The following is a 26193-nucleotide window of genomic DNA, read 5'->3' on the forward strand; positions in this document are numbered from 1 at the left end:
GCAAAAAAGAGAAGAGGGGGAAAAAATCCAGTTCCAAGCTTAAAAAGAATGCAATGTGCCTTCCCTCTGACTTAAATGTAAAGGAATCACATGCAAACTTTGGTTACTTAAAGGATTAGGCAGCACATCTCTTAAGAAGAATATCAAGGTATCATAAAATAAAACCATAGTCCAGTAACCAAACTTATGAGGAAGAAAATAAAACCACATTAACCATTTCTGCAAGGTAGCAGCTACAAGTACATATCCATAGATCCATAATGAAAATCCAATCCCTGTAGGTCATTCCCTGCAAAAATATTAAATGTTCTGAAACTTAAAGAAGGCCCCCAACCTTCTGGGCTACAGAAGTAGCAAATTCTCCCTGATCTCCAACTCTTACCTTGTGATACAGAAATACTGCACACAGATGGTACTGAAGTAAGTTGAGCAAGCTGCTCCTTCAACTTCTTGACCTCAGCTTGCAACTGGCTCACATTTCCTTGTGTATCTTCATTTACTATAGCCTTTTATAAATAGGAGAAAATTAGGAAAAAGTATATATTAAAGTCTTACATGATAAGAGAAAACACAAAGAATACAAACCAGTAAAATTACTGAGAACTCTTTCCATCTTAGGAAAGGAATAATTAGTGGGAAAAGCAAAGTTTCATTCACTGAGAAATCACCAAATTGCACTTCAGGTGGAATTAGATGTTAAAAATGTAATGTTTTCTGCAGAATTTTGTCTGGACCTTCTTCACCAACAAAGCAGTATACATCAGAGACAGTTTCAGCTAAATGCCAACATGCTTCTAAAAACCCACTCATGAGAAGTTATGTTTTGGGCACTAGATTAATATAGAAGTTAACAGAAGCAACATCCAATCAGAATTTTTTTTATAATCTATATTTTAAGTATAGATTGACTTTACTTTTCTGATGAAGTACTCTGAGAATAAGCAATAATACATGCTATTAGCAGCTATTACTTAGTCTCCAGTTGTTGTCCTTTATTCCTAATCAAGAGGAAACAAGCCCTTCTCAAAAACAATTTGTCTTTAAAAAAAAAAAAACCAAAGCAAATTTAGTGTCTTCAAATAAGCGAATCTAGGTTAAATTAGTGGAAGCACAGGAGTACTTCAGTGAAGATACCTTGCTTGCAGATATGAGCAAGGGTTAAATGACAAGTATCTGTTGCTACAATAAAGACAGTAAGTCTCTTACCTTATTTTTAATCAGCTTTGCTCTCTGAGCAAAATTAAGAGTGGACAGTGTTTCACCAAAACACTTGGCTCCTGGGTGAACATTTGCGATTATACATGTTTTTGCATTACCACCAAGAGAATCCTGTTTAAAAACATGGAAGTTAGTTTTATTTGCATTTTTTTGGTGACAACAGGAACCCATCACCTAAAAGATATTGTGTATCATTTTGAACAAATTGCAGTAATAATTTCGTTTAAATAAGATCCACATAGAAGGTAAGTTTCTCAAATTTTATTTCAAATGTGGGTATAAATGGTGTCACTGTAAATAAAGACTTTATTTGGGGCTTCAAAACTCTGACTATATTGAGATAGTTTCTTCACCTGAACAGCAGGGAGAGGAAAAAATTCCAATCAACTGCAAAAATAATTTTGGTAATTAGCACTACTACTTCCACATCACTTTCAACATCATCTGTTGATTGTTCCAACCCATCTTCCTTCTATCTAACAAACAAAATCACAAAGCAACAGATTCTTGATCAAGGATCTAACAGGATCATCTCCCTTTTACATGCATATCTTCAGGTATTTCTGTGCTGGTAAAAAAGTAGCTCTCTGGTCTCAGGAGAAGGCAGAATTTCCAGCTAAAGACTAAAAGTCTGGTATTACAGAATAGTCCACAAGCCTCAATGGCATTCTCTCTCTAGTAGTGAAGGTCATGTTTGTGCACTTCTTTGCAGTATAGACACCTCAAAAAAATAACCACTTAAAGTAACAGCTCACAAAATTGTAATTCTCTTCCAGTTTTTATGTATTTTGAGTTGCATTGGAAGAACACAATTCCTCAGAGTTTCACCAATCTACATAGAACTGGGATGGAACATTGAGAAATTTTGCTGTGACCATAATACTGTGTAATTTGTAATACAAATACTGTATGTGTACAAATACTGTATTGTAATACAAAAATATACTACAGACATTCATGTACTCTTCACAGAATTTTGGTGAGTGCTGACATCCAGATCTTTGACTGCTTCTGTGTTTGTTTTGTGTTCATTTTGAAAAGAGGCTATAAGCTCTCAGATAGGAGACTAAATTTAACTAATCTTTTCACACCAGACCAACCCTAAGCACACATAAGCTAATTCTGGAAACCACATCAAATGTTTCAACACATCTCTAAATATCACATTTTAATACACATTATTTCCCAAATTATAAGGATGAAAATGTTTTCATCCTTATAATGAAAAGGATTTCATTTTTAAATGAAATTTAAAGTTTCATTTTTTAAAATTAAAACTTCCAAATACATATATTTGTAGCAGGAGCTTATGAGAATAAATAGATTTGCCTGCAGTTAACAGCAATAGATTAGTTAGAAATCTGTTTAGGTTAAGAAGATAATTTAAAATCTTTTCTCCACTTGCCCAATATTGAAACAACTTTAATGCACTGGAATTCAGCTTTTTATAGTAAAAAAGCCCAATGAAGTATTTTTTTCTACATCCTAGGTGGCAGATAAAATCCAAAGGATATATATATTACCCGTAGCAGAAAAGTGAGCTTGGAATCCCGGTAACAAATGTGTCTCTGTTTGCCATTGCCCACATCAACAAGTGCTGTGATCACTAGGCCCAGGCAGCTTAGTGATCGATTGATGTTACCTGCTTCCTAAAAAAGAGGAGGGAACAAGAGTCAGTGGACTTGGTGGATGGAACAGGACACTGCATCTGAAAGGAGAAAAAGGCCACAGATAATTCAGAACTAACCTTCAACCTCAGTCCTTCTGTATGGGTGTCTTTCTGTCTCTCAGATCCTGCCAAGTCTACCAGGTTGAGCAGGGAAGAACGAATGTTAACAACCTCGTTGTTCTTCTCCATGGATTCCACTGTGATAGTGAAAACTGCGTGTGATCTCGAGGATTCTCTGTTCATGGAGGTCGATGCTACACGACGGTTTCTCCAGCCCATAGTTAACACCTAAGCATGAAAAAGACATCACCATTTCAACTGTGTCACACTGTTCCTTACATACAGGTAGGCACAATTCCATGCAACAGCTTTTAAAAATCTCCAGGACAAAGATTTTTTCTACTCTTTTCCAATAGAAGTATTTTAAAGGTGAAAAAGATATAGCTACAGTCAAGCTTAGTAGCAGAACTTGTTATAACATCCAATTCTTTTCTCCAAAAATGTCATTACTGTTTGAAAGCATAGCACACCCCATAACTGGTGTATGCTAGCAATACACAAAATCTAAAAAATTTAAAAAAAAAAGAAAAAAAAGAAAAAAGTCACACAAGTATCATGTGCATGGGTATCATTCATGGAGAAATAAACCTGACAGTGCTGGAGCACATGGTGCCCACTTAACAGGAAATGCAGTTTTCTGTGGCTATTTCAGAGATGTGTAGTTTAAGTATCAGGGAAAGATTATTGTAATTGCCAGTCAGGCATTCCAAACTCTAGAACTTGTTGGAGTTCTTACAGGTATGGGATAGTCAGGAAACATTGCCTTAAACCAGCTTTTTGTGTTTTGAAGTATGGAGATAGAAGGAAAAGGCGTCACAGACAAAAAATGAGCAAAGAAAAGTGTTTTGATCCAAGAGGAATATTTACCAAGATTTAAGATGAATAGTCCAGCATTAAAAAGTGCCAAAAAATACCTGGTATGCTTCGGCAGCAGATGACAACACCTGTTCAACAGCACCATCAACAAAGACTCCCTTCTTGATGTGTTCTCTGAGAAAGAGTCCAGCTGAAGCAGAATCTAGCAAGTCAAATATCTGTTCATTGTAGATTTCAATAAATGAGCATTTGCAGAGGAAACTCTTTCCACTGCCAGCCTGGAAAACACAGTAATTTACACTATAAACAGATTGGATTTATTAATTCTGATATTTTATGGCAGCAAGTCTCTTTTCACACATATCTAAAGCTATTGGATTGCATATATATTCTGCATAGTATACATTTCTGATATCAAGGTGACAACCAACATCCAGAAACCTAGATGCATTTGTAGACTCAAAGTATAAGCACACTTGTGTCTGAAGAAACTGTACTATAATTTGGTAGAGTACTAGATGCAAGCATTTCTCATTAACACATTTGAGGCAAGATGGCAATAATCTTGGTAACTTAATGGCTGCACACCCAGTTTACCAACCTTAGCTCATCTTTACTGTGAGGCATGACTTTACTGCAATAGATATTATAAAATAAACATACCTTTTCCTTTTCCCTCTCGATTAGAAAAAATAAGTATTCAAAGCTTCGTGGAATTACACCTCTCAGACTGTGAGTGAAATTATCAGAATCAGATGGTCCTAAAGAGATTTTTTAATTAAAAAAAAAATTAATTAGTCTTACTCAAGAGTAGCAGTTGACATGAGGAATACATCTCAAGACAAAAAAAAATTAAGAGACCACGGACAGATTAACCTCTCATGCACTTACCCATCATAGTAAAGGTTTTTCCAGACCCGGTCTGGCCACTAACAAAAAGAAATAAAAAAGTGAGATTAAATTTTATTCTGAATTTTTCTTTAATCTACATCTTTTAAGGAGAAGTCAAAGCTTAAAGCAAGCAAACAAAAAAAAAATTCTAAACTGAAGATAAGGAGATAGCAGCAAGCTGACAAATCAGTCAGCTAAAAAGACATAAAAATAAAGCAGCAAATTTAAGCAAGAAATCCCATTAGATAAATCCTGTTTTGTCTCCCCTACCACCCACCATTTCCTTCCTCATTTCTGTTGGAAAGGGAAGTTCGCATTAAAATGAAGACTTTCAAATAGATACATTAAACTAATTTTTGGGTGAATCTTTTGAGTTTTATGTCACTCAGTGGTGCAAATAAGGATATATTTGACTTTGAACTATTTTTTCTTTTAGAGTTTTTTTTCTGATGTAGTTATAAATCATGCTAGAGAAACTTCAGGGCAATTTAATTTCATTTTCCCACATTTGTATATTATGACAAAGTGGACTTCATAGTTTTGCAAAAGCTGTGCTACACTAAAAAAAAACCGAGTAAGGTTTTGATTAGATTAGCCCTTTAAGTCAGCTTTTTCTGACCAAAGTGTTTCCTCAGTTTTCAAAATGAAAAATATTGAGTTATTATAATGATATTCATACTAGTCATGGATATATTTCTACCTTAAAAATATTCTAAAAGTTAAGACTATCATTCATGAGTTTTTCCAAAGGCAGCCAAGAGTCACTGAAGAGTTGAGCTGACCAAATATGAAGTTAAAACCATTTTCATTCCATTTTACCATGGACATGCTGAAAAACACTAGCTTTCTCTTGAACAGTACAATGAAACTCCTACTTTTTAAGTAAATGATAGTAAGATTGAAATGAGTTTACACTTGCATTAGTAGCTTTAAGTGTTAAAAGCATAATACCTACACACAGATTCCTCCTAGAGGGTCAAAGGAGTACCATCCAATATTGCAAGAACATTCCTTATGCTGTGCTACAGTAAGGAAGCACTTTTAAAGTTTGCTGTAACATTAGGCAGGCTCTGGCTCTTAAAACCCCAAGTGCTTATTAGCACAATCTCCTTAAATGTTGCCATTGCTATGAAATGACTGTAATTGCTAGGAAATCACTTACTATGCAAAGATGGTTCCATTGTAGCCATTCATGCAAGATTCAACGATGTTTTTAGCCACGCTTGAGAACACAGACTCCTGGGGACAAGGGAAAGAGAAGGCACCACCTGTTCAAGTATCTTTCATATCAGTGCTTCCTATGCCGTAACTTTATAGTATATAATAGATGCATTTCTTAAAGTTAGACATGTATCATGACCCCCAGAATTCTCACAGCAGAAGGATACATCCTAAGTCTCTGTGACATAAATCATGCTCTCTTAAAAAATTGTATTCCATGATAAACTCAAAGAGAAATAATAAAATTCATTATCATAGTAACAGCTTCCAAATACATAATAATATTTTTGATCCAGTGGTTTTGATTATGTTATGCAGTTTATACCATCAGTAGGCCAAGTGCCTGTGACACTTGTAAAATCTAGCTTTCAACATTTGCCATTGCACAATGGCACATTCCACAGACCTACACAACTTGGTCTCATCTATCTTCCCATTTTTCTCTTAGGTCTTCAAGAAGAGCCTAGCAACAAATAACATACAAATAACAGCCTACAGCAGGTGAGGTTTTTGGGAGGTTTTGTTATTTTTTTCTTTGAACATAATTTAAATGGAATTGGGAGTCTTAGCAGAATTAAACTTATGTTCAGAATGTCAAGCACCACATTATAGAAATTAAATGGAAGGATTTTCTTTCCAATATTATTTGCCCCAGGTGAGCAATGCATCCAGTTAAAAGGCAAAATTATAAGAAGGAAATATAGTAAATAGAATATAAGCTCTCAAGTTCCTTAAGCACAAATATGCAAGGCCAGGATTTTAACTTGATGATCCTTGTGAGTCCCATCCAACTCAACATATTCTGTGATTCTGTGAAATCACGTCTTAGTATCTGCTACTGACTGCCAGTTATTTTTATATGTTTGTCTCAACAGGCAGATTTATTTTCTCTCAATGGTGTTAACCATAATGTTTACAAAAAAACCCTTCAATTTTAATTCAAACTCGAATTAAAGAAATAAACAGCTAAAAAAAATTACATCAAAACTGGTAAGAGAGCAGGTTTATTGCAGCATTCTGTACTGTAACTACATTATTTCCAATCTGACCACTGCAAAAAATTAGACCTAATGTGCCACATCTTTAGAAAGGCTTGGCATAGTAGTTGCTAAAACTTGGGTGAAAGCAGTAGTTACGAGATTCTGGAAATGATTACCTGTGTTGTTTCCATGTTTGCAACATAATCAAAAGTGAAGATCTTTGGCTCAGGCTTTGAATGCAGGCGGATGGTATTTGATGAAAGGACAGACAAACACAGGCCGTGATCTCCATCGGTCAGTGCAGTTCTGTCCGAAGGGGGACGCACCCGTACAAACACTTTGATAGCATCACCTTCAACACTAAATAAAGGGTTATGCATTAGATTACCTCCAAACAGATCAGCTGCCTGACAAAATTAAATCACAACAATCAGATTAAGCATGTCAAGTCTTACAAAGGTCTGTCTGAAAATCATACTAGTTGTAGATGAAATCAATAAAGGTAAAAATGGGGCAGATTTGAAAAACAAAGAACATGCAGTCACATGCAATTTTGCTGCATCATCTAACTTTAGCTCTAAAAGAACACATTGCACAGAGAACATGAGATGCCTGTCTAACTCTTGGAAATTTTAATGGCCAAATGGATCAGATAATGCTACAGTCCAGCAAAAAAGTTGTTAGCATTTTCCTTTGGTGCTCACAAGAAGGGGAAAAAGAATCAATTCTTGATCAATGAATCAAATAAAGCATTGCGAGTGCCTGCATCTAAAACATCCCTAACCAATTTCATCACATTTATCAGCTTTAATAAGTGACTGTGCATGACTTATATTAAGGCTCTGAAGAATTCTGCCATAAATACCAACATACCCATAAAATAGTAAAGAATTAAATTTTCACATGAAGTGTAGCAAACTTGGATTTACTTCATTCTTTTCCGAAAGTTTTAGCAGAAGGGTGTTATAACTGCTGTTTTTACTTTTGGTATACAAGAGAGAGGAAGAGAACAGTTTTAAAAGTGGGGAAGGGTCTTCATGAATGAAATGTGCAGTTGGGTGAGGAAAGGGCTAAGAACATAAGCAGCAGCTGAGAAAGGGAAGATGTTACACTGGATTTAAGACACACCAAAATCATTTGCCAAATGTGCTTTTTTTTATAACGTTATTCTGAGTTGTGGCACAGTTTACACTTAGAGGAGGGCCTTTTGGTTTTAGTTAAGGGCTTCCTCACAAGACTGAATTTTCTAGTGGGATATTTCTTCATATAAACTCTAGAGTCCAGCTGCAAAATTAGTGGACAGATGAAAATCTATTGCATGGCAGCATTCCAAGAGGAACCCAACAGGACAGCGCAACAGTTTTATTATGAGCACTTTTTTTTAAGCCTGTAAGGATGTTAGGAGAGAAAGGCAGTGATCTTAGGCAGACAAAGACTGAAAGAAAAAGCTTTAAACTATCTCATGAAGTTATGCTAAGTTGTTTGCACTTTCTGTGCAATATAATTAATAATATATGGGAGCTGGCCAATATCATTTTACCTAGGTGAGTTCAATGAAGATATTGAAGAGTCACGCAAATCTCCTGTAAAAGAAAAGAGACACACAAAAATTTAAATAAAATTACTGCTCAAAACTCCTCACTTAAATAGAAAATACTGTAACCAGTGCAGAGGGAAATAAATGCAGAGCTTTATAATCATCTGTTTTGTGCATTAACAGAAAAGCATGAAAATATTTGGTAATCATCTTCCTTTGGCAGAAAGATTTGTTACAGAGGTGGAGGAAGCTCCAGTCCTTTAATGTGAACATCCCCACTTGTGCACGTGTCGTTTGTCTAGCCTGGCAAGAAGGAGGCTCTGGGAGACCTTATCACTATATAACTCCCTGGAAGGAGGTTGTAGCCAGGTTGGGGTCGGACTCTTCTCCCAGGTGACAAGACAAGAGGATCTGGCCTCAAGCTGTGCCAGAGGAGGTTCAGGTTGGACATCAGGAGGAATGTCTTCACTGAAAGGGTGATTAGACTTTGGAACAGGCTGCCCAGGGAGGTGTTGGAGTCACCATGCTTGGAGGTGTCTGGAATGGCACTTGGTGCCATGGCCTGGCTGACAAGGTGTTGTTCAGTCAGGTTGGATTCCTTGATCTCAGAGGTCTGTTCCAACCTCACTGATTCTGAGAGTCAGCCTCATTTTGCACAGCTTCAGATTTTACCCCATAGGTAGATAAAGTGACTTATTTTTTACTTAAGGGTGAATCTGACATGAAAGGACATAATCTAGGCAATATATTAACAAAGTAACAAAATTGCATTTAGAAAATAAGCAAAATAACAATGAACGACAATGCCTCAAAAAATTCCAGCAATAAAGGATTTATAAAATCTGTAAAAGCACACAGTTGTGTGTTGTTTTTTGGTTTTTTTTTTTTTGCAGGAGGATCGCCTTTATCAGCAGAATGAACAATGATGTGCAAAGATGAAAAGCTTCTCTTTGACATTCATACTATCTAAATATCCTGCTGCTGCATGAGCTTTTTACATGCTGTTCTGACTTACTCAACATCTAAGAAATATTTCAGCTTCTAACGAAATAATTCATTCTTCAATTGCCCAAGTCATCAAGGAAAGGAGTGCATTTAAGAACTGAAATCAAACCGATAGGTATTTACACAGCCCTGGGAATAGCCTGAAATTGTGTCGAGGAGGTTTAGGTTAGATATTATGAAAATGTCCTTCACCCAGAGGGTGGTTGGGCACTAGAACAGGCTCCCCAGGGAAGTGGCCACAGCACCAGCCTGACAAGAGTTCAAGAAGCATTTGGGCAATGCTTTCGGGGACATAGTGTGACTCTTGGGGATGGTGCAGAGCCATCTCGATGATCCTTCTGGCTCCGTTCGGACTCAGCATATTCTGTGATTCTGGGGAGGGGCCCAGGTACCGCGACACCGCCGGGGCAGCGCTCTGCCCGCGGGCACCGCAGGGCGGAACCCCGGGCCAAAAGCCCCCCTGAGGGGCACCGAGCCCCCGCACGGTCGCAGCCGGCCCCGCTGGTTCTCCCACGCGGGTGATGCCCCGCCAGGGCACGGGACAGAGCAGAGCCGCTCCTCAGTTCCCGAGCCGCCTCAGTTCCCTCCTGTTCCCCGAACCGGCGACACATCCCCAGGCCCCTTCTCGGCCGTCCCCGCTCACCTCTCACGCCGGGAGCCATGGTCACTCCAACCCCGGCGACTGCCACCCACCCGCCGCTCCAAAATGGCGGCGCCTTTGAATTTGGCGCTCAGCGGCGCGGGCCCGCCCCCTGCCCGCGGGCAGCGCGGGCGCCGCCATTTCCCCGGGCGCGCTGCGGCCCCGCCATTGGCCGGGCGCGCCCCGGAAGGGCGGCCCGCACCGCTCGCCTCCCGCCCGGAAGCGGCGCGGCGGCCATGAGCAAGAGGAACCAGGTCTCCTACGTGCGGCCGGCCGAGCCCGCCTTCCTCAGCCGCTTCAAGCGGCGGGTCGGGTATCGGGAGGGCCCCACGGTGGACACCAAGGTAACGCCCTGGCCCGCGGATGGGAAGGGGCAGCGCCCGCTTCCCGGCGCTTCCCGAGCCTTGATGCCTGCCCATCCCCGCCCTCTGCCTTCTCGCGTAGCTGGCGGTGGAGAAATAGTATTCCAGGGTTTTGTAATACAAAGAGGAGCCATAGTTGCTCGCGTAAAACTGACTGAAATTGTCTGTGTGACTTTGTTTTGCTTCTGTGTTGGCGGTTCGAAACCACTGCAAGGCTGCTGTGGGGGCCCCGCGGAGCAGCCGCCCCGGCCCCGCAGTGCCCGAGCGGGCTGTGGGGACACCCGGGGAACGGCGGCGATGTCCGAACTTGAACCGGGCTGGAAAAAGCCCAGGGCGGTGGGGGAGGGAGGCGGTGTGGAAAAAGACTTCTAAAAGTACGGTAAAAAAAAATAGTGAAAAGGAGTTAACACGGGTTCGAATTGAAAGAGGGGAATTTAGGTTAGATATATGGAAAAAAAATTCTTGACTGTGAGGGTGGTGAGACAGGTTGCCCAGGGAAATGGTGGATGCCCCATTCCTGGAACTGCTGGATGGGACTCCGAGCAACCTGGCCTAGTGGGAGGTGTCCTTGTCCACGGTGAGGGGTTTGGAACTGGATGATGTTTAAGGTCCCTCCCAACCCAAAACATCGTGCTGTAGGTCCGTGGTCATGATCTGTGTTGTGATGGCCGGAAAGGCAGGGCAGGGACAGGGTCTGAGCCAGCTTGTTAAAAGGCAGCCTTTCCTGAGGGCACAGGTTTTTTCTACTTCCAATGTGATTTTGCATGTGTTTCCCTCTAAGTAGGGTTTTACAGGATACCGTAAGAAATTAATTTATCGTTATATATATATTTAGCAGATTATAGTAATGCTGTTTATACTTTTCCTTACAAAATAAAGTTTTTAGGTCCTCTAATATTGCCAAACTTCAGATTGCTGCACCGAGGTTTCTGTGACAGAAGGTTTATAAAAAAAAATCCCCAAAATTACCCCAATTGAGTCTCCTGTCCCAGTGCACAAGTTTGAGAGAGTAGAAACAAGAGTATGTTCTTCCTTGTGTCAGTGCTGCTTACAGTGATTTGTTTAGCCAGGTTTCATAATCCAGCCACAGACCTACATTTCCCTTTGTGCTGTTTTGAGTACAGCACAGAAAGCTCAAATTTGGACCCATACATTTAAAGCTTTTCTGAGTGTTGTATAGCAGACAGTGCTTGAACAGTCAAGATGGTGGAGAAAAGGAATCAATTTCTTGCTCTCCCAAGTTCCTGCTGTTCTGGTCTCTAATTGAAGGAGGCTGTACTCCCGTGCTGATGTTTTCAATGGGAAGCCATGTCTCAGTGATAGAATTGGAGTATCCTTTGGACAATGTGTGTTGGGAGGGCCTGGCACTGGCAGCTGTGTCAAGTCTCCTCAATAACCCTTCTGCAAAAGTGAAACCAAAGAGAACTGGCCCACAGCTGGAGTGATGATCAGAATGGCTTTTATTTCTCTCATGTCCAGAGGGAGCAGCTTCCACTTGCGGATGATGACAGCGACAACGGCAGTGACAGGGAAGATGAACAGCCCCAAGTGGTGACACTGAAAAAAGGGGACTTGACTGCGGAAGAAGCAATGAAAATTAAACAGCAAATCAAAGAGGCCTTAAAGTCAAAAGAATCAGGTGAATTTCAAACTACTAATTTCTTGCTTTGTGTAGTCAAAGAGATAACCCACAAAAGCAGGCCTGATACTTGATCAGCTTTCTACTGTTTAATACTGCCTTTGATTAGTTCTGATTTTTTCACCTAAATAATTTCCACTTGTGGTTCCTAATCTCAAGTCATTAAGTACATATTCAGGCTGTCTGGCTTTTTATAATAATGTCATTCTATGCTTCTTGATTGTGCACCATCCTCCCTCTAAATACTCTCTTAAATTAATTTTTTTTTTCTTGTATTATTCCAGTGTACAGGCTTGCCATCATCTGTGATCATTTTTTGAACTCATTGACTAGTTCAGCTAAATTTGACAGTGGAGTGGATCTTTAAAAGGTAGTTGTATGAGTTCATGAAAGAGAGTGCCAGGGCAGAGGGATTCAGGTCTGTGCTTTGGTGAAAGAATTGCAGATATGTGGCTTGGGAACATGTTCACTTAGCAGACTGGTCCATGAGATTACTTGCTTAAAATCAACCCCACTGTGTGTTGTGACTTGCAAATATATTAAGCAAGATAAACAAATGATACAATAGTACCAAAACCTAGCAAGGTCCACAAAAAAAGTGTTTCTCTGCCACAAAGAATTAGACAGAATAGAAAAATGGAAGTGGTGTGGGTGGGGCTGCTGCAGTTTGACAATAGCAATGAGGAACTAGAGCTGATGGATACAGTTATGTTAAGAATTTCTCTCAGTATTCATCATTCAGGTGTGATTGACATAAATGCTTTGAGCGTCCAGAAACGTCAGTCATCACACAGGGTGTGATGAAATGTAGCTTTATATTTTGCTGACAGAAGACTTGACAGATTGAATGTAGCTACTGTTGTCTCTAGTGGAAATATCTTGACAACTAAGAATATGGGAACTGGAACCTCGTAAGTATAAAATAGAAAGGTGAATCATAGAAACTGGACGTCTTCTGTGCCATTATGGCTATTTACAAAAGCTGCCAACTGAATTTAGAGCATACTGTGAGGCCTAGCACATGGCTGTCAATATGACATCCTTAGCTTCTCTCTTTGTCTGCCATTTGGGTTCGAAAATTCAGGTTCATGCTGTGCCTGTGTAGACATATGTGTTAATATTAAAATGGAGAAGTCAGTAACAGAAGTGGGAGAAAATATGTTGAGAGTCTTACATTTTTGGAAAAGCAGATGGATGAGAAATCTCAATTTTTAATAACATAGGTTAGCTTGAAACTAATAAACTGTGTCCTATTTTCTGCAGGTAGATATGTATTTGTTAGGTCTAAGCAGGTATTTGACTTGAACTCCTCTGACAGTATATGCTCAGCTTCGGGCTTACTTCCTGGTGTCTTGTTATTGAAGTGTAATGCATATAGATGCTTGATGTCACCGTTTCTAAAGTCATCACAAAATTTCTTTTCACCCTCCTAGTATTGGGAGAAGTTTCAACTTATGGGACAGAAATGTCATGGTTCTTTCTGTGCATTGGCTTCCTTTTCATATAAGTAACTTGAACTTTGAGTGATCACAGTAGGAGGAAAAATGATTTTGTAAGGCCGGGCAAAAAGAAGTAGTTGTCCATGAGAATCTATTGAGGTGGAGTCCATGCTGTGAAAAAAGTCCAAAAGAGCTACCAAGCTGAATACACAGTGTGAAATGGAAGTGTATTTGAATAGAGTGACTGAACTTATTTGGTGGAAAAAGACATTCCTAAGACATAATTGTATGTAGTGAGGATGGCAGTATTGAGTCCCTGTAGGACTTTGTCACCTCTGCTTATTACCCCTTCAGCCCTAAAGTAATAACTTGCATTTGGAGGAAAAAAATGCACAGAAGTAGGTAGCAGGAGTGTTGGAGACTGCTGCCCTCTGCTCTGCATTATTGTGTTAGTATTGATTCATCTGCCTTTGCAGTTAATATGAGGTCTTCGTGTCCTTTGCTTTTTTATGGCTTATGGGAATAAACTGGGTAAGTGCTACTGTATTCCTCTGCCATGGAGAAAACCCAGTGTGAAGTTTTCAGTGAAGGGAGGTTTCTGTGACTATGCTACAACTTGCTTTTTTGCATTTGGGCCATTTTGCACTGTCTGACCTCTAGATTTAATTTTTGCTTTCTAGTCTGACGCAGGTATTTAGACAGCTGTTTATTTCCAGCTTAATAAAGAGGGTTTTGAGTAACATGTGAATTTCTTTTATTTTTTTGGCTATCAATTCTGCAAATGGGAAGTATAAAGAAATTCTGGTGCTGCATGATTTGGTTGCATTTCATGTTGCTCTGATTTTAATCCCAGAGTTGAAAGTCAAATAATTTAATGGCTACTAGACCTTACTATATAGTCCCAAATCAGATTATCAGTGAAATTACATGAACCTAAAAAGATAATAGGAAAGTAAATTTCCCGACTGATAATCTTCCTTTCCAGCATGCATCAATGCTGAGGCACTTTGATAGATCCTAAGAAATGTGCTACTATCTGTTGTGGATACAGTTTTTTAAAACAGGGCAAGTACTCAGTTTTGAGGTGTATCCTCTTCTCTTTTATACTTGCAGTGATTGTATTCATTTGAAGGACCTTGTCCTCAGGTTTAGGATTGTGATATTACTCTAGAAATTTCCATATCTCATCTACATACTTTCTCCTTTGTTTTCTTCCATGCTTATTCTGACACGGCTACAGTTTTTGTTCATTTTGGTTTTGTTTATTTTTAATCTTAGACACCAGATGTTCCCATGACTTGCATTTTCTTTTATGGATGAGTAACATTTTTTCATTTATTTGGGAAAACCAGCTGATTAGTGTCCTAGCTGCACTTAGTTGCCTCCTAAGGCAGAACAAATCCTAGCTTTCATGTTGGCTTTTGCAAGTAGAATCACAGGGATCTTTTTTATTTAGGACCAAACCTTTCTTACATGAGAAAACATCCTTTTATATTGAAATATTTTTCTCCATGGAGCAGAGACTCAGGCTTTTTAAAAAGAAGTAGTTTGTTTATCAACATTCATGTTGCTTAATGTTTTATGCATAATTTTAAAAATTGCCAGTTTGTTCAGAGACAAAGCAAAATGGTCTCACAAAAAATTAAATTTGCACAAAAGAAAATATGTGGATTACTGCAAGACAGTTTATCCAGCATTTGTTAGTCTATGAAATCTATTTTTTTTGTTCTATTGCTTTTCTACTTCATATGGCCCCATGGACACTCAGACATACGCAGATGACCAAATTTGGCAAAAGGTGTCCTTTCTTGTTCAAAGCCCTATAATATTTTTCTTGTTTTATTCTGTATGCTGGGTTCTGGGGAAGGACAGTAGAGGGAAGGTACAAGGGGAATGCAGTCCTTGTCTTGGCTGTTGGAGCCCTTTGTGAATAGGCACAGGCTGTTCTGATTTAAGCAGCTGTTCTGTCAGATACATCTCACAGAGGTAATGCTGCTCTTCATCATATGTGAAATGGCAGGAACCTACATCAAGGGTAATTTTGCTGTATTTAAGTAAGGAAAACTTTCCCAAGTGTTTTTATGAACAGTTGAGACTGACTACAGAGCAAGACTGGCCTTATCTTCAAACCACCAGTGTGCCGAAATCCTGGAGTAAATGCTTCCAAAGGCATGAATAGAGAATGGATGTCCAGAGAGCACTGGAAGCATCTGAAATGGCTGACCTGAACTTCTAACCTTAGAAACCTTTAAGAAATTTGCCAGGTTATTGTAATTTTTTTTCCTAGCCTTATCTTTGAATAGATGTATATGGGCTCCACTGTTCCTGACAGTTTAGTCCCATTTGTGTTTCCTGTTGTTGCCTCATTTCCCCATGTGAACAGAAACTGCTGAAAAGTGGTGCTGCTAACTACACCTGCTGCTAAATGATTACTAAATAAAAAAACCTCTCTGCACTGAAGAACAGTATGTCTTTCTCAGACCCTCATTTCTACTTTTATTGTAATATATAACTTGAAAATAAAAGAAAAGAAATTTCTGACTTTGTGGCTTCTTAAATTTGATGTCACTTGTGAAGTGAGTTTTTTGCTCAACATCTGACTGTGCTCACGTTGGTCAACCAGTGTAAAAGTTTGAGATCCAGAAAAATAGTAGCAATGACTAGGAACAGTGGGAATTTGAACTGTGAGTGTAGTTTTTGACTCATTTGTCAGAAGTAGATTTTATTATTTCTCCTGTTGTGCTTTTATGTATTTTACTTTGAGGGTTTCAGTGTGCTTACCAGAAATCCCACTTTCCATAATTTGTAATACTAATAGTCTTTTATTTGGACTCTGTTTTAAAAACCACCAACACTGAGATTGGTTGTGGGTTTTTTTGTTTGTGGGTGTTTTTTTTTGTTTGTTTGTTTGTTTTTTTTTTTTTTTTGTGTGTGTGTGTGTTTTGTTTCTTTTTTTGTTTTTGTTTTTTTTTTGTGTTTTTTTTGGGTTTTTTTTGTTTTTTGTTTTTTGTGGGGTTTTTTTGGTTTTTTGGTTTTTTTGTGGGTTTGTTTCTTTTTTTTGTTTTGTTTTGTTTTTTGTTTTTTGCATTGTTTAATACACGACAGGTTTTATGTAGGTCTTTGATGCAAACAAAAGGGGAGAGTTGACACATAGGAACCTGGTAAAATTACAAAGGATAAATTAAAGTCTTTTTACCAGCTGGAAAAGACAATCTTAACAAATCAACACAAAATCCTTGAACTGCTATATCAAATTCTTTCAAAACACCAAGTCTGTCCTCACACTCTCCTCACGTAGGTAAGGTAAGGCTGGGCCTACTGTGTTTCCTCATCTGCTGAGTTCTTTGTGAGGCACTGCCAACACACACTGCTCTCTAAAGCTGGCCTGGGCTTCCTGCTGAGAGGAATGTCCTTGAGCATATAATGAAATTTTGACAGTGTTTAACCAGGCCAAGAGCTAAAATAATTTCCTTTGATGCAGAATGACCTGTGAATAGTATTGTAGCTCTGGAGGTCAGAGCTGACCTGGCTCTGATGCCTAGTTGCCATTTTGGTGGAGTTCTTGAGCTTTGCTGTTTGTGCCCTTAGCTTTACTGCATGTTTAAATTCAAATTGCAAAGATACTTAGCAGTTTCTCCATCTGGTTGGAAAAACAAAATTATTTTGTGCAGTTCGAAGTGCGGGTAGCAGGACAGTTGTGAGTAAAATTAAAATTTCTGTTCTGTTTTTCCATGGATTACAAATACAAATAGCTGTTTAGCTGTTTTCTTTTATGGATATGCTTTGAACTACATTTTTAAATTTACCACTCCAAGAAAAGGCAGTAGTCCGTTTGTTAAAGAGTGTCCAATGGGGTTTGATTTTTTTGCTCCTCATGCTTATCCTGCAGCTGGTTGTGTCATTTCCACAGCAGTATGGGTGCTGTATACACTTGCCACTCTGACTGGCTGCACTACATAGACAGTTGTGTCTGCACATAAGAGGATTTCTTCTTATAGGTAGCTCTTTTTTTTTTTTTTTCAGAATTTGGCTTATATTGTGCCTCAGATCTTGTTCAAATTAGAAGATCTGTGTTTCCAAATAAACATTGTAGTTATGCAAAAATTAATAAGGGGAATTATTTGCTCTTAAACTTCTGAGCCCAAAAATGGAGGCCCAGCTTCTGAGAAAAATGATGCATAGTGTATTCTGATTCATTACGTGTGATATGATTTCAAGAGTTCTATTTCCCTACCAGAATTTACTGTAGGCACTTCCTAAACTTCTGTATCACATGTACAGCATCTAAACACGTACGCTCTCTGTAGAGTTCACAGTGGATCCATTGACAATTATGCTTTTCTTATCTACAGTTTATTATTGCTCAATTCTTTGTAACTGTAATGCTTTTCTAATGTGCCAAGACTGAAGTATTTTTCCCCAAACCTGGTTAGTTATTTTCTGCATAGTAGTATTTTCTCATTAACTAGTGTAGAATCATGGAATTGAGGAATTTTTTGGTTTGGAGAACACCTCTAGGATCCAGGGAGCCTCACTTATTAACCTTGCACTGCTTTGTTGCCACTAAACTGTGTCCTCAAGTACCACGTGTTCTTGAACACTGCAAGGGATACTGTTTCCACTACTTACCTGGACAACTTGTTCCAATGCCTGACCAGTCTCACAGTGAAGGAATTTTTCCTGGTATGCAATCTAAATTTCCCCTTGTGGTCATTTCTCGTCCTGTTGCTTGTTATTTAGGAGAAGAGACTGATGCCAATCTCTCTACAACCTCCTTTCAGGCAGTTGCAGAGAGAGATGAGGTCTCCCCTGAGCTTCTTTTCTCCAGACTGGACAGCCCCAGGTCCTTCAGCCCCCTTTTAATAAGCCTTGTGCCCCAGCTCATCGCCATATGCACCTTTTGGAAGTGTGCATTCCATAGAAGCCATTGACAGAATAGGTGCCTTTTTTTTTTCAAGCTTGGTTTTTTCCTTAAGAGGGTCTCTGAAATTTAGGGCATTCTAAGTGAAATTTCCCACTGAAGTTGATGTCTTCATTTGTGCCACAAACCCCTTAAGATACCAGATTTATTAGTTGTATTGTTTTCAGAATGCACTGAAGAGAGTTTTAGCCAGTGCTGTGTAGATAACACTGAAATGTTAAGTCTTCTGCTGTAGTGCTGGTATACTGAGGAAAGAATTTCTGCTAAAGAGAAGAGTTATTTATTGGTTATAATTAAATAGCACATAATCTTGTCAAACACATTTCTGTTGAGTAATGAATTTCACAAAAGTAATTTAGGAAAAATACCTTGCACAGAACCTATGGCTCCTTAACATTCTGTCACATATACATTATAAAAATTGCAAACTACTGCAGCATGAACCTTTGTGTCTGATTCACGACTTTACAATTACACTTTATCTTCCAGAAATACTGCCCTGATGCTGATCCTTATGCAGTAGCTTTCCCACTCTGCCTGATAATCATGGAAGGGACTTCTCCTGTTTTCAAGATTGTTGTCTGCTCCTCTGCATGTACTAGTGCGAAATTAGCCAGTTGGAATAGTTGGGTGATTTTGCAGACACAAAGAAACACTGAAACTTTCATCCATTATGATAATAAAGAGGAGGTTTATTACCACATGATCTTTTCAGCGGTCTCAGCAGGACAGAATATAGTGGGGAAAAAAATTATTGTATAGATGCCATTTTGTTATTTAAAGAGATGCCATAATTCTGAAATAAGTGCATTTGTTGTCATGAATTTTATAAATACTAAAGCAGAGTGAAAGCATCCTATGAAGTTGTCCTTTCCATTTTGATAAGTGGCTGTGAATGGAATGTATGGGAAAATCTCTACTGCTCACAGCCTCTTGTGAATTAGAGCTCTGGTTAGTGAAACACCATTTCCAATAGGAACTGCAGGAGGATTGTCTTCAAGGGCTGGCTGCCCTGGAGCAGGTGTGTGTTCATGAAAGACATTCATTGATACAGAGTTGATGGCCAAAAAGTACATTTTCATGATTGCTGTATTCTCTCAGAGGTCTCACTGATTTTAATTCAAGGTCTGTATGTGTAAGTGAACATGTGCAGATGAGTTCTGACTTTACTCTCTTTATTACAGATGATGAACCAGAACCTGCTGATGGAAAAATTATGTTCAGGAAACCAGCCAAACGTTCATCAGAGAAGTATTTGGACTTCAATGTAAGTTCAAGTAAGAAGATGAAAGAAGCAAAGAAAACTAAGAGGGAAGCAACTACTTCTCAGAGTACAGCTAAACAAGTAAAAAACAGCAGTCTTCTCTCATTTGATGATGAGGAAAATGATGATTAGGGGTTATATTTTTTTATGCTTTACTTGCCCGTCTAGAGATCTGAATAACATTGAGGGATTTCACAGAAATCAAAGCATGGTGTCTGAGTCTTCTCTTTCTTTGTTATAGTCCAACTAGAGAAATACTGTATAAAATTAACAAGAGCTAAGTCTTTGCATTTAGTTGGAACTGTATGTCATATCTTTATTTTAAAAGAGAAGCATGTATGTAAAAGCTATTTGAGGTCACAAATGAGTCACAAAATATAACTGTATATATTCAGCTTATAAATTTTCAATCAATTTTAAAATGCCCTCCATTACTAAAATGTATTTCTTCTATATTGAGTAGCCTTAGTTGACAGCTGTGTGGTTTTTACCTGTTGTTACAATTGACATTCAAAAGAGAGACACTTCATTGCCATGAAACAGAGACTGAAGTTTTCCACCTCACAGCTTAACAAAAGTTTGCATAACCTTTGCATTTGTGATTTGCAAGATCAGCTCTTTGGAGAGCCTTGCAGTAAATGAGGCTGCATTTGCTAAAGTCATGTAGTCTTGGTCCTGTCTTTGGTGAATGCAGTCTAAGAAACATCAAATTCATTTTAATTGGTTGTGATAGCAAGATATAAAGATTTTGATTCTAGTTGATGACATCAACTAATGCAAAAGAAGCCTAAACCATTGGAAATTGTGCACTTTGGTTTTGACACTGATGGACTCAGTGATTTGGTGGTATTTTGTTGGGGTTTTTTTAAGTATATTTGTTCCAGTTGACTACTTACGTGTTCATAATTATTTGGGATCTCAGACAGCTTGTTTAAAAAATATATTTAATCTTTAAGCTGTGGAAAAGCATTAATTTAGCTTTCTTCAAGTAGCTGGGAAGCTGTAAACAGGGAATTAAAGTGAAGAAACACCATAGCTATGTGCATCTTGATTTGACAGTTTCTGGGACAGACACTCCAAAATGAGTTACTGACCCTTTTAGTTTTAGCTGCTTCTCTCTCACCAATAAGCAGAGATGAAAGCAAGAGCATATAAGTGAAAAAAATAACAGTTTATTAAAAATGAAACAGCAGCAGGCAGGATAACAGTAATCGTCACGAGATGCAAAGGTGCTGAATCGCATGGACTGCTTGGGAATGAAGAAAACAAGGTGGCAGAGAAACCCTCCCCAAAAATGTTGGCCTCCATGGAAGACCCCGTGGTTCAGGGGTCAAAGACAAGCTGATGGGGAAGCCCCTTCTTCTGACCATGTGGTGGAGAGAGAACAAAGGGAAAAAAACCACCACAGCATCTGAAACTGTGTGATTATAAAAGTCCCTCTTCTCCCAAACAACAACCAATGAGGACCAAGGACAAAACAGAAAGAAACCTGGACTTCAAAACCAGTGCAATGCTGCTGATCTGTTTGCTCCACATCACCTGACAGGGTCTCTCTCCCGGCAGCGTCAGCAGCTCCATCAACAGTGGCAGCTGGAACTGGTCAGGGCCTGGAACTCTGGAGGGACTTGGGCTCCTCCTCAGGAGAAGATGGGAGGCAGATGCCTGGGGCAGCCTGGACTCTGCGCCCTCCCGCTGCAGCCGAGCGCTGCTGGGGGGCTGGAGTGACCGTACGGAGCAGGGGCTGTTCTGTTTTTCCCATTGTGGTGCCGTGGCTGGCCATCCTGGGTGACAGCAATGAAAAAGAAAGGAAGGAATATAGGTCTGAAGGGAAAGTCCTCCCTGGCCCAGAGACCAAAACAAAGGGGAGCTTCTGCCTTGTGCCGCCTCAACTTCTCAGTAGCTAGCAGGAATGAAAGAAAGGCCTGTGTGAGTGCTGTGCTAATTTTAAAGGAAATCTGGCATCTCCTGCCTCCATGAACTTGGACATGAACCTGGAACCTCTGGTTCTGCTTCTGATGCCCCAGGTCTTAAAGGGACACTAACAATCTTGGGCAGATGGGCGTAGAAACAGAGTGCCTATGTCGGCATCTTTTCTGTTCAAAAGGACACTGAGAGCTGATGGGATTTGGGAGAACAAGGTGGTGGAACTGTGACTTGTGACTTCAAAATTACATGGATGGTGTGTTCTGTAACCATATGAAACCAGTTCTGCTGCGTGACAGGACATTAGAAATTTTGGCCTGTAAAGCTTCATCATGGAGCAAAATTCAAATTGCTGTGTGAGACAGCTGGTTTTAGTTTGTTCATCTGGTAGTAGACGATAAATTATGTTTATTTTTAAGTGGTCAAAGATATTTTAATAAAAATTTCAGTACATGAAATGAGATTTTTTTTGCCTCCTGATATTGGAGCCTCCTGTCCCTGCTGCCTGTCTCTCTACACACCAGCTTCCTGCAGCATAACATCAGATGCAAGTCTGCTCACTGTTTCACACTGTTCGTGTATGTTACCCTGATTTTGAAAATGAATAGATCTGTTGTCCTTACAGAAAATTGAAACTAGACCTATAAGTGGATATTAAAGTATTGTTGCACTGGTCTCATGTTAGAATTATGAGAGAGGTGGTGTGTGACAATGTAATTATTCCCATGAGGACATGCCACATTTGTAAATATGTAATTTGTCTGTATTCTCTATATATAAAAGAAGAAGAAATTTAAAGAAGTACAGAACCAAAGGTTTCCGGGGATTAGTATTTCCACTTATTTTGTATACTTAGAACTTGTTTGAATCCATTAAAAATATATAAATACATACATACACACCCATGAGTAATCTGGTAGCATTCCAGCATACAAAAGGAGTATAGGCATATGTCAACAATGGAGTAAATACTCTGACTTGATGAGACTCATCTGAAAGAATGAATTAACCATTGGCTACTTACTTAAACTTTTCTGGTTCTGTTAGCACAGAAATATATTTGCTTACATTTTTCTTGCACAACCTGGAAGCTCATGACTAGAGCTGTGAGGCAGTTCAGGAGATGGCTTTTGAGATAAATGCTTGCCAAGGACCAGAGGGCATTTGGTTTTACCTTAAAATTACAGAAATCCTCACAAACATGCAGTTGATCTGGCCTGTTCAAAATAAGATCAAGATCTTCTTTGATTCTGGATAGTAATTGCATTTAAACAAAAGTTACCATTTTTAGTGAAAGACTTGGGAGCCTGAAGTGCAGTAAAGGGAGGGTTACCTTTAAGTATTGAGTGCAGTACTTTTGCTGAATCTCACGCTTCATGCTCTGCAGCCTCATGACAGATGTCTGGAACACAAATAAATTGTTTGAGTTTCCTTGGAAATAATAAATTAAAAGGTATGTTGTTGTTCAGGCAACACAGCAGGGAAAGAAAGGTAGATACGGAAACCCAGTGTCTTTCCTTTATTCTGACTGATTTGTAGTGCTCTGACCAGGAGGAGACCTTTGTATTCATTGTATTTCACTCCCAGTTCACCTAAGAATAACTAATGGAATAGATTTATTAAGAGGTGTGAGTGATGTACAAAAGCATTTTAATCAGGTAGTCATGTGAAAATTCAGTGTTTTTACCATGACACCAGGAAAATCACACACACTATCAACTCCTCTTGAAACCTGTGATTAAAGAGAACAATCACTTGTTCATTTAGGAAAGAAATGTGAAACTCTTAAGCAATCACCTGTCTTAATGGGCCATGGGAAAATAATCATTGCAACTTTCATGTAAAGGGGAAGCCAAAGTTAAGTACTTGGAACAAGAGGCTAGGACAGGAAAGGACAGTTTTCCTGGGTTTTCCTTCTCTCTTGCTCTTGCTTGCCCCCATTCCCAGTCCTTTTCCCCTCCTCTAGTAGAGAATGTATATGCATTTATTTTCTCATAGAGTTTGCCCAGTTAAAAGTGAGAGCAGTGCTGGAGGAGCAAAGTGAGAGTAGCTGAGGCTTGCTACCTGATACAGGGATCTTGGTCAGATGTGGCTTGTTATCTCATATGGGAATCTTGTACAATTTCTGTTTAGAAAATACTGGAAAATTCCCAGTTCATTAAGATGAAAACATTTCTTGGTGGTGTTAGCTGAGCAGTGAGGTGAGGTGCTACAGTTCTGGTGAACTGTTGTAGCATTGCAGCCACAGATGTTCATAATAAGGCCTTTTACACTGCAAAGATGGCTTGGATGCCAGTAGGAGAGGTGAAATTCTCTGTCACCCTAATTTCTTTAAAGAACCAGGATCTTTCTCTAAATGATAGGAATCACGGTGAATCATCAAGAATGCTGCATAGAATGAGCAAGAAAATGCACATGTGGGCAGGTGGCCCAGGAGTTCATACCTTTGGTTGTATTTCTGAAATAGAAGCAAGTTTGTTGTACTACAAAAGTTCATTTCATTAGCCTAAAGAGGAAGGGATGAGTCAAACTTTTATTCTGATAGGGTTTTTTTTCCAGCTTTTTCTAGAAATATCATTTGGAGGATCAAAGCTTTTATTTTGCAGACACTGAGGACACGAAGCCTGTACTTAGCAGTTTTAATTATACATTTTTTAAGTTTCGTCACAGGACTTAATGCCCTTTTGTACAGTGCTTCAGTATATAATCCTGTTAGGAAGGTGCAGATTTAAAATGAAGCAAGAAGCAGCAATGTCATCGTTTCAGCTGATTGTTTCCCTTATGCTGTAGTGTATTAACTAAGTAATGCTTCACTTGGCTGTGCAGAGCCAACTGTGTTCTCAAGGACATCAGGCTTGCCTGCAGATGAGTCATTACCTTTTGTGCAGCTCAAGAGGTATGATGTGCAGCCTCAGCAAGTGTTTGTCCATTGAAGTTGGTTAATAACCTATAGGCCTCTCCTGTGGCAAGATGCCATAAATCAATCCTTTGTGCATTTAGCAAACAGAAAGGCTGGTGTATCAGCCGCCTCTTCAGTATCATCCCTTTATTCCCATTCCTAGAACAAGGTACTCATCTGCAAAGACATTTTTCATGTTGTAGACCTTCCCTTCTACCCCACCTCCTTGAGAGCATTTCACAGGCAGCAGTCACAAAGATAGCCATTAAAACCAGGGGAGACACACCATAGGGTTATATGTGACTGCAACCTCCTGTAGACTTCCTCAAGATACTGAGAAGCTACAAAATCTCAGAGCCAGCCTCTGGGAAGTAACTTCCTCCTGGGGGAAATGAATGAGAACAGCCAGGAAAATTACACAAAATTGAGTTTTACTGTTATTTATTTCACTGTTAATATTTTTTTTTATTGAAGGTAAAGCAACAGCTGGTAAAGCAGTTTTTTCCCTCTTATCAGAAGTGGCTTTGGTGCTATTCCAATCCATATGGCAAAGGATTCCTTTTCCTTGACTCCGGTGGCAGTCCTCAGTGCCATGCCTGATTAGTTAAGGCCGTGGGCAAGAGGGAGCTGCCTTGTAAGAGGCAGAAGTTATTAGAGGAAGGTGTTTTCAAGCCTCTGTAGGATAACGGTGATCACGGCACACTTTTAGTTTTGATATCATGAAAGAGTTGTTCCCTTAGGGACACCACAGCAACAACGAACTTTAAAAGGGCAGATTATAAAACTATGAGGAAAATGGTTAACAGCAGGCTGAAGGGCAAAGAGAAGTACTTAAAAACCATAGAGATCTGCCTGGAGGCTATTTAAGAACATTGTATTAGAGGCACAGATGGTTTGTATACCTCTGAGCAAAAACAGCCTATGAGGAAGGATGAAACTCACAGGGTTACGTGGGAGAGAAGCACGAGTATAGAAAGGTTGAAATTCATCCCTTAAAGATGATGACTGTCTGAATGACAGACAAGGGAATGTTACCAGGAGAGTGGAGAGAGCTGTAAAGTCAGTACTTAAGGAAAGACTATAGCAGCTGCTGACTCTGGATCCCCAGGATGAAACACAAAAAAGAATGAGTCTAATAAAGTCCAGACCACTCTGCCTCTGAAGACTGGGCTGCTTCAGATGAGACTTAACGAGAAAAAGCAGCATACTGTTAATCTGAGACAGTTACCACAAGCCAAAATCCTCATAAAGCAGTCTGCATTCTTAATATGTTACCAGGCCAAATTTAAGAGTAAAGGAGTCCATTCAATCATAGTTACTCTATGCTAGGACTTTATTTTGACCTTGCGTTGGATATAGTTCCAAAAATGCTTTCAATCTTTCCTGAAGAAGGCAAGAGATTAAAAAAATGAACAGTCCTAAAAACTCTGATTTTAGTAGAAGAAAAAGCCCTACATAAACCCCTAGTAAATGAAGAAAACCCTACCTGTTCTGACACAGCTTTGGGCTGAGACAGAGAGACTATCTGATAAGGATGAGGTGAGGTTTGCCCAGCATTTTTACACCGATGTGTGATTGGACAGATGCGGAATTTTTTTTGTTGTATATCAGAGCAAGAACACACTTATTATAAATTACACAGGGAACATCTCAGATATCACAAACCTGATGATGTGTGCAAAAGGAGTCCGTGTGAAATCAATGAAAGC

At 39.3% G+C, this 26193-nt stretch overlaps 2 protein-coding genes across 2 annotated transcripts in view; one reads left to right on the top strand and one right to left on the bottom strand.

Moving 5' to 3' along the window:
• The window catches only part of KIF15 (kinesin family member 15), a 34240-nt gene extending 24052 nt beyond the window's left edge, over nt 1–10188 (bottom strand). The window contains exons 1-11 of the mRNA XM_063407107.1: nt 10041–10188; nt 8396–8438; nt 7032–7215; nt 5817–5893; nt 4655–4692; nt 4427–4524; nt 3862–4041; nt 2966–3175; nt 2742–2867; nt 1207–1329; nt 383–506 (exon numbers count right to left, since the gene is read on the bottom strand). Of these exons, the coding sequence (XP_063263177.1) occupies nt 383–506; nt 1207–1329; nt 2742–2867; nt 2966–3175; nt 3862–4041; nt 4427–4524; nt 4655–4692; nt 5817–5893; nt 7032–7215; nt 8396–8438; nt 10041–10059 (1222 nt within the window). The 5' untranslated portion in view covers nt 10060–10188. The remainder of the gene's footprint in view (nt 1–382; nt 507–1206; nt 1330–2741; nt 2868–2965; nt 3176–3861; nt 4042–4426; nt 4525–4654; nt 4693–5816; nt 5894–7031; nt 7216–8395; nt 8439–10040) is intronic.
• A 41-nt stretch (nt 10189–10229) lies between these two features.
• KIAA1143 (KIAA1143 ortholog) lies at nt 10230–22048 on the top strand. The gene is made up of 3 exons (XM_063407118.1): nt 10230–10381; nt 11879–12038; nt 19583–22048. Exons 1-3 carry the CDS (start codon nt 10274–10276, stop codon nt 19792–19794), a joined length of 480 nt encoding a protein of 159 aa, XP_063263188.1. The 5' UTR covers nt 10230–10273; the 3' UTR covers nt 19795–22048.
• Nucleotides 22049–26193: the final 4145 nt, after the last annotated feature.

This window comes from Prinia subflava, chromosome 1 (genome assembly GCF_021018805.1).
Source record: "Prinia subflava isolate CZ2003 ecotype Zambia chromosome 1, Cam_Psub_1.2, whole genome shotgun sequence".
In the NCBI taxonomy this organism is placed as follows: Eukaryota; Metazoa; Chordata; class Aves; order Passeriformes; family Cisticolidae; genus Prinia; species Prinia subflava.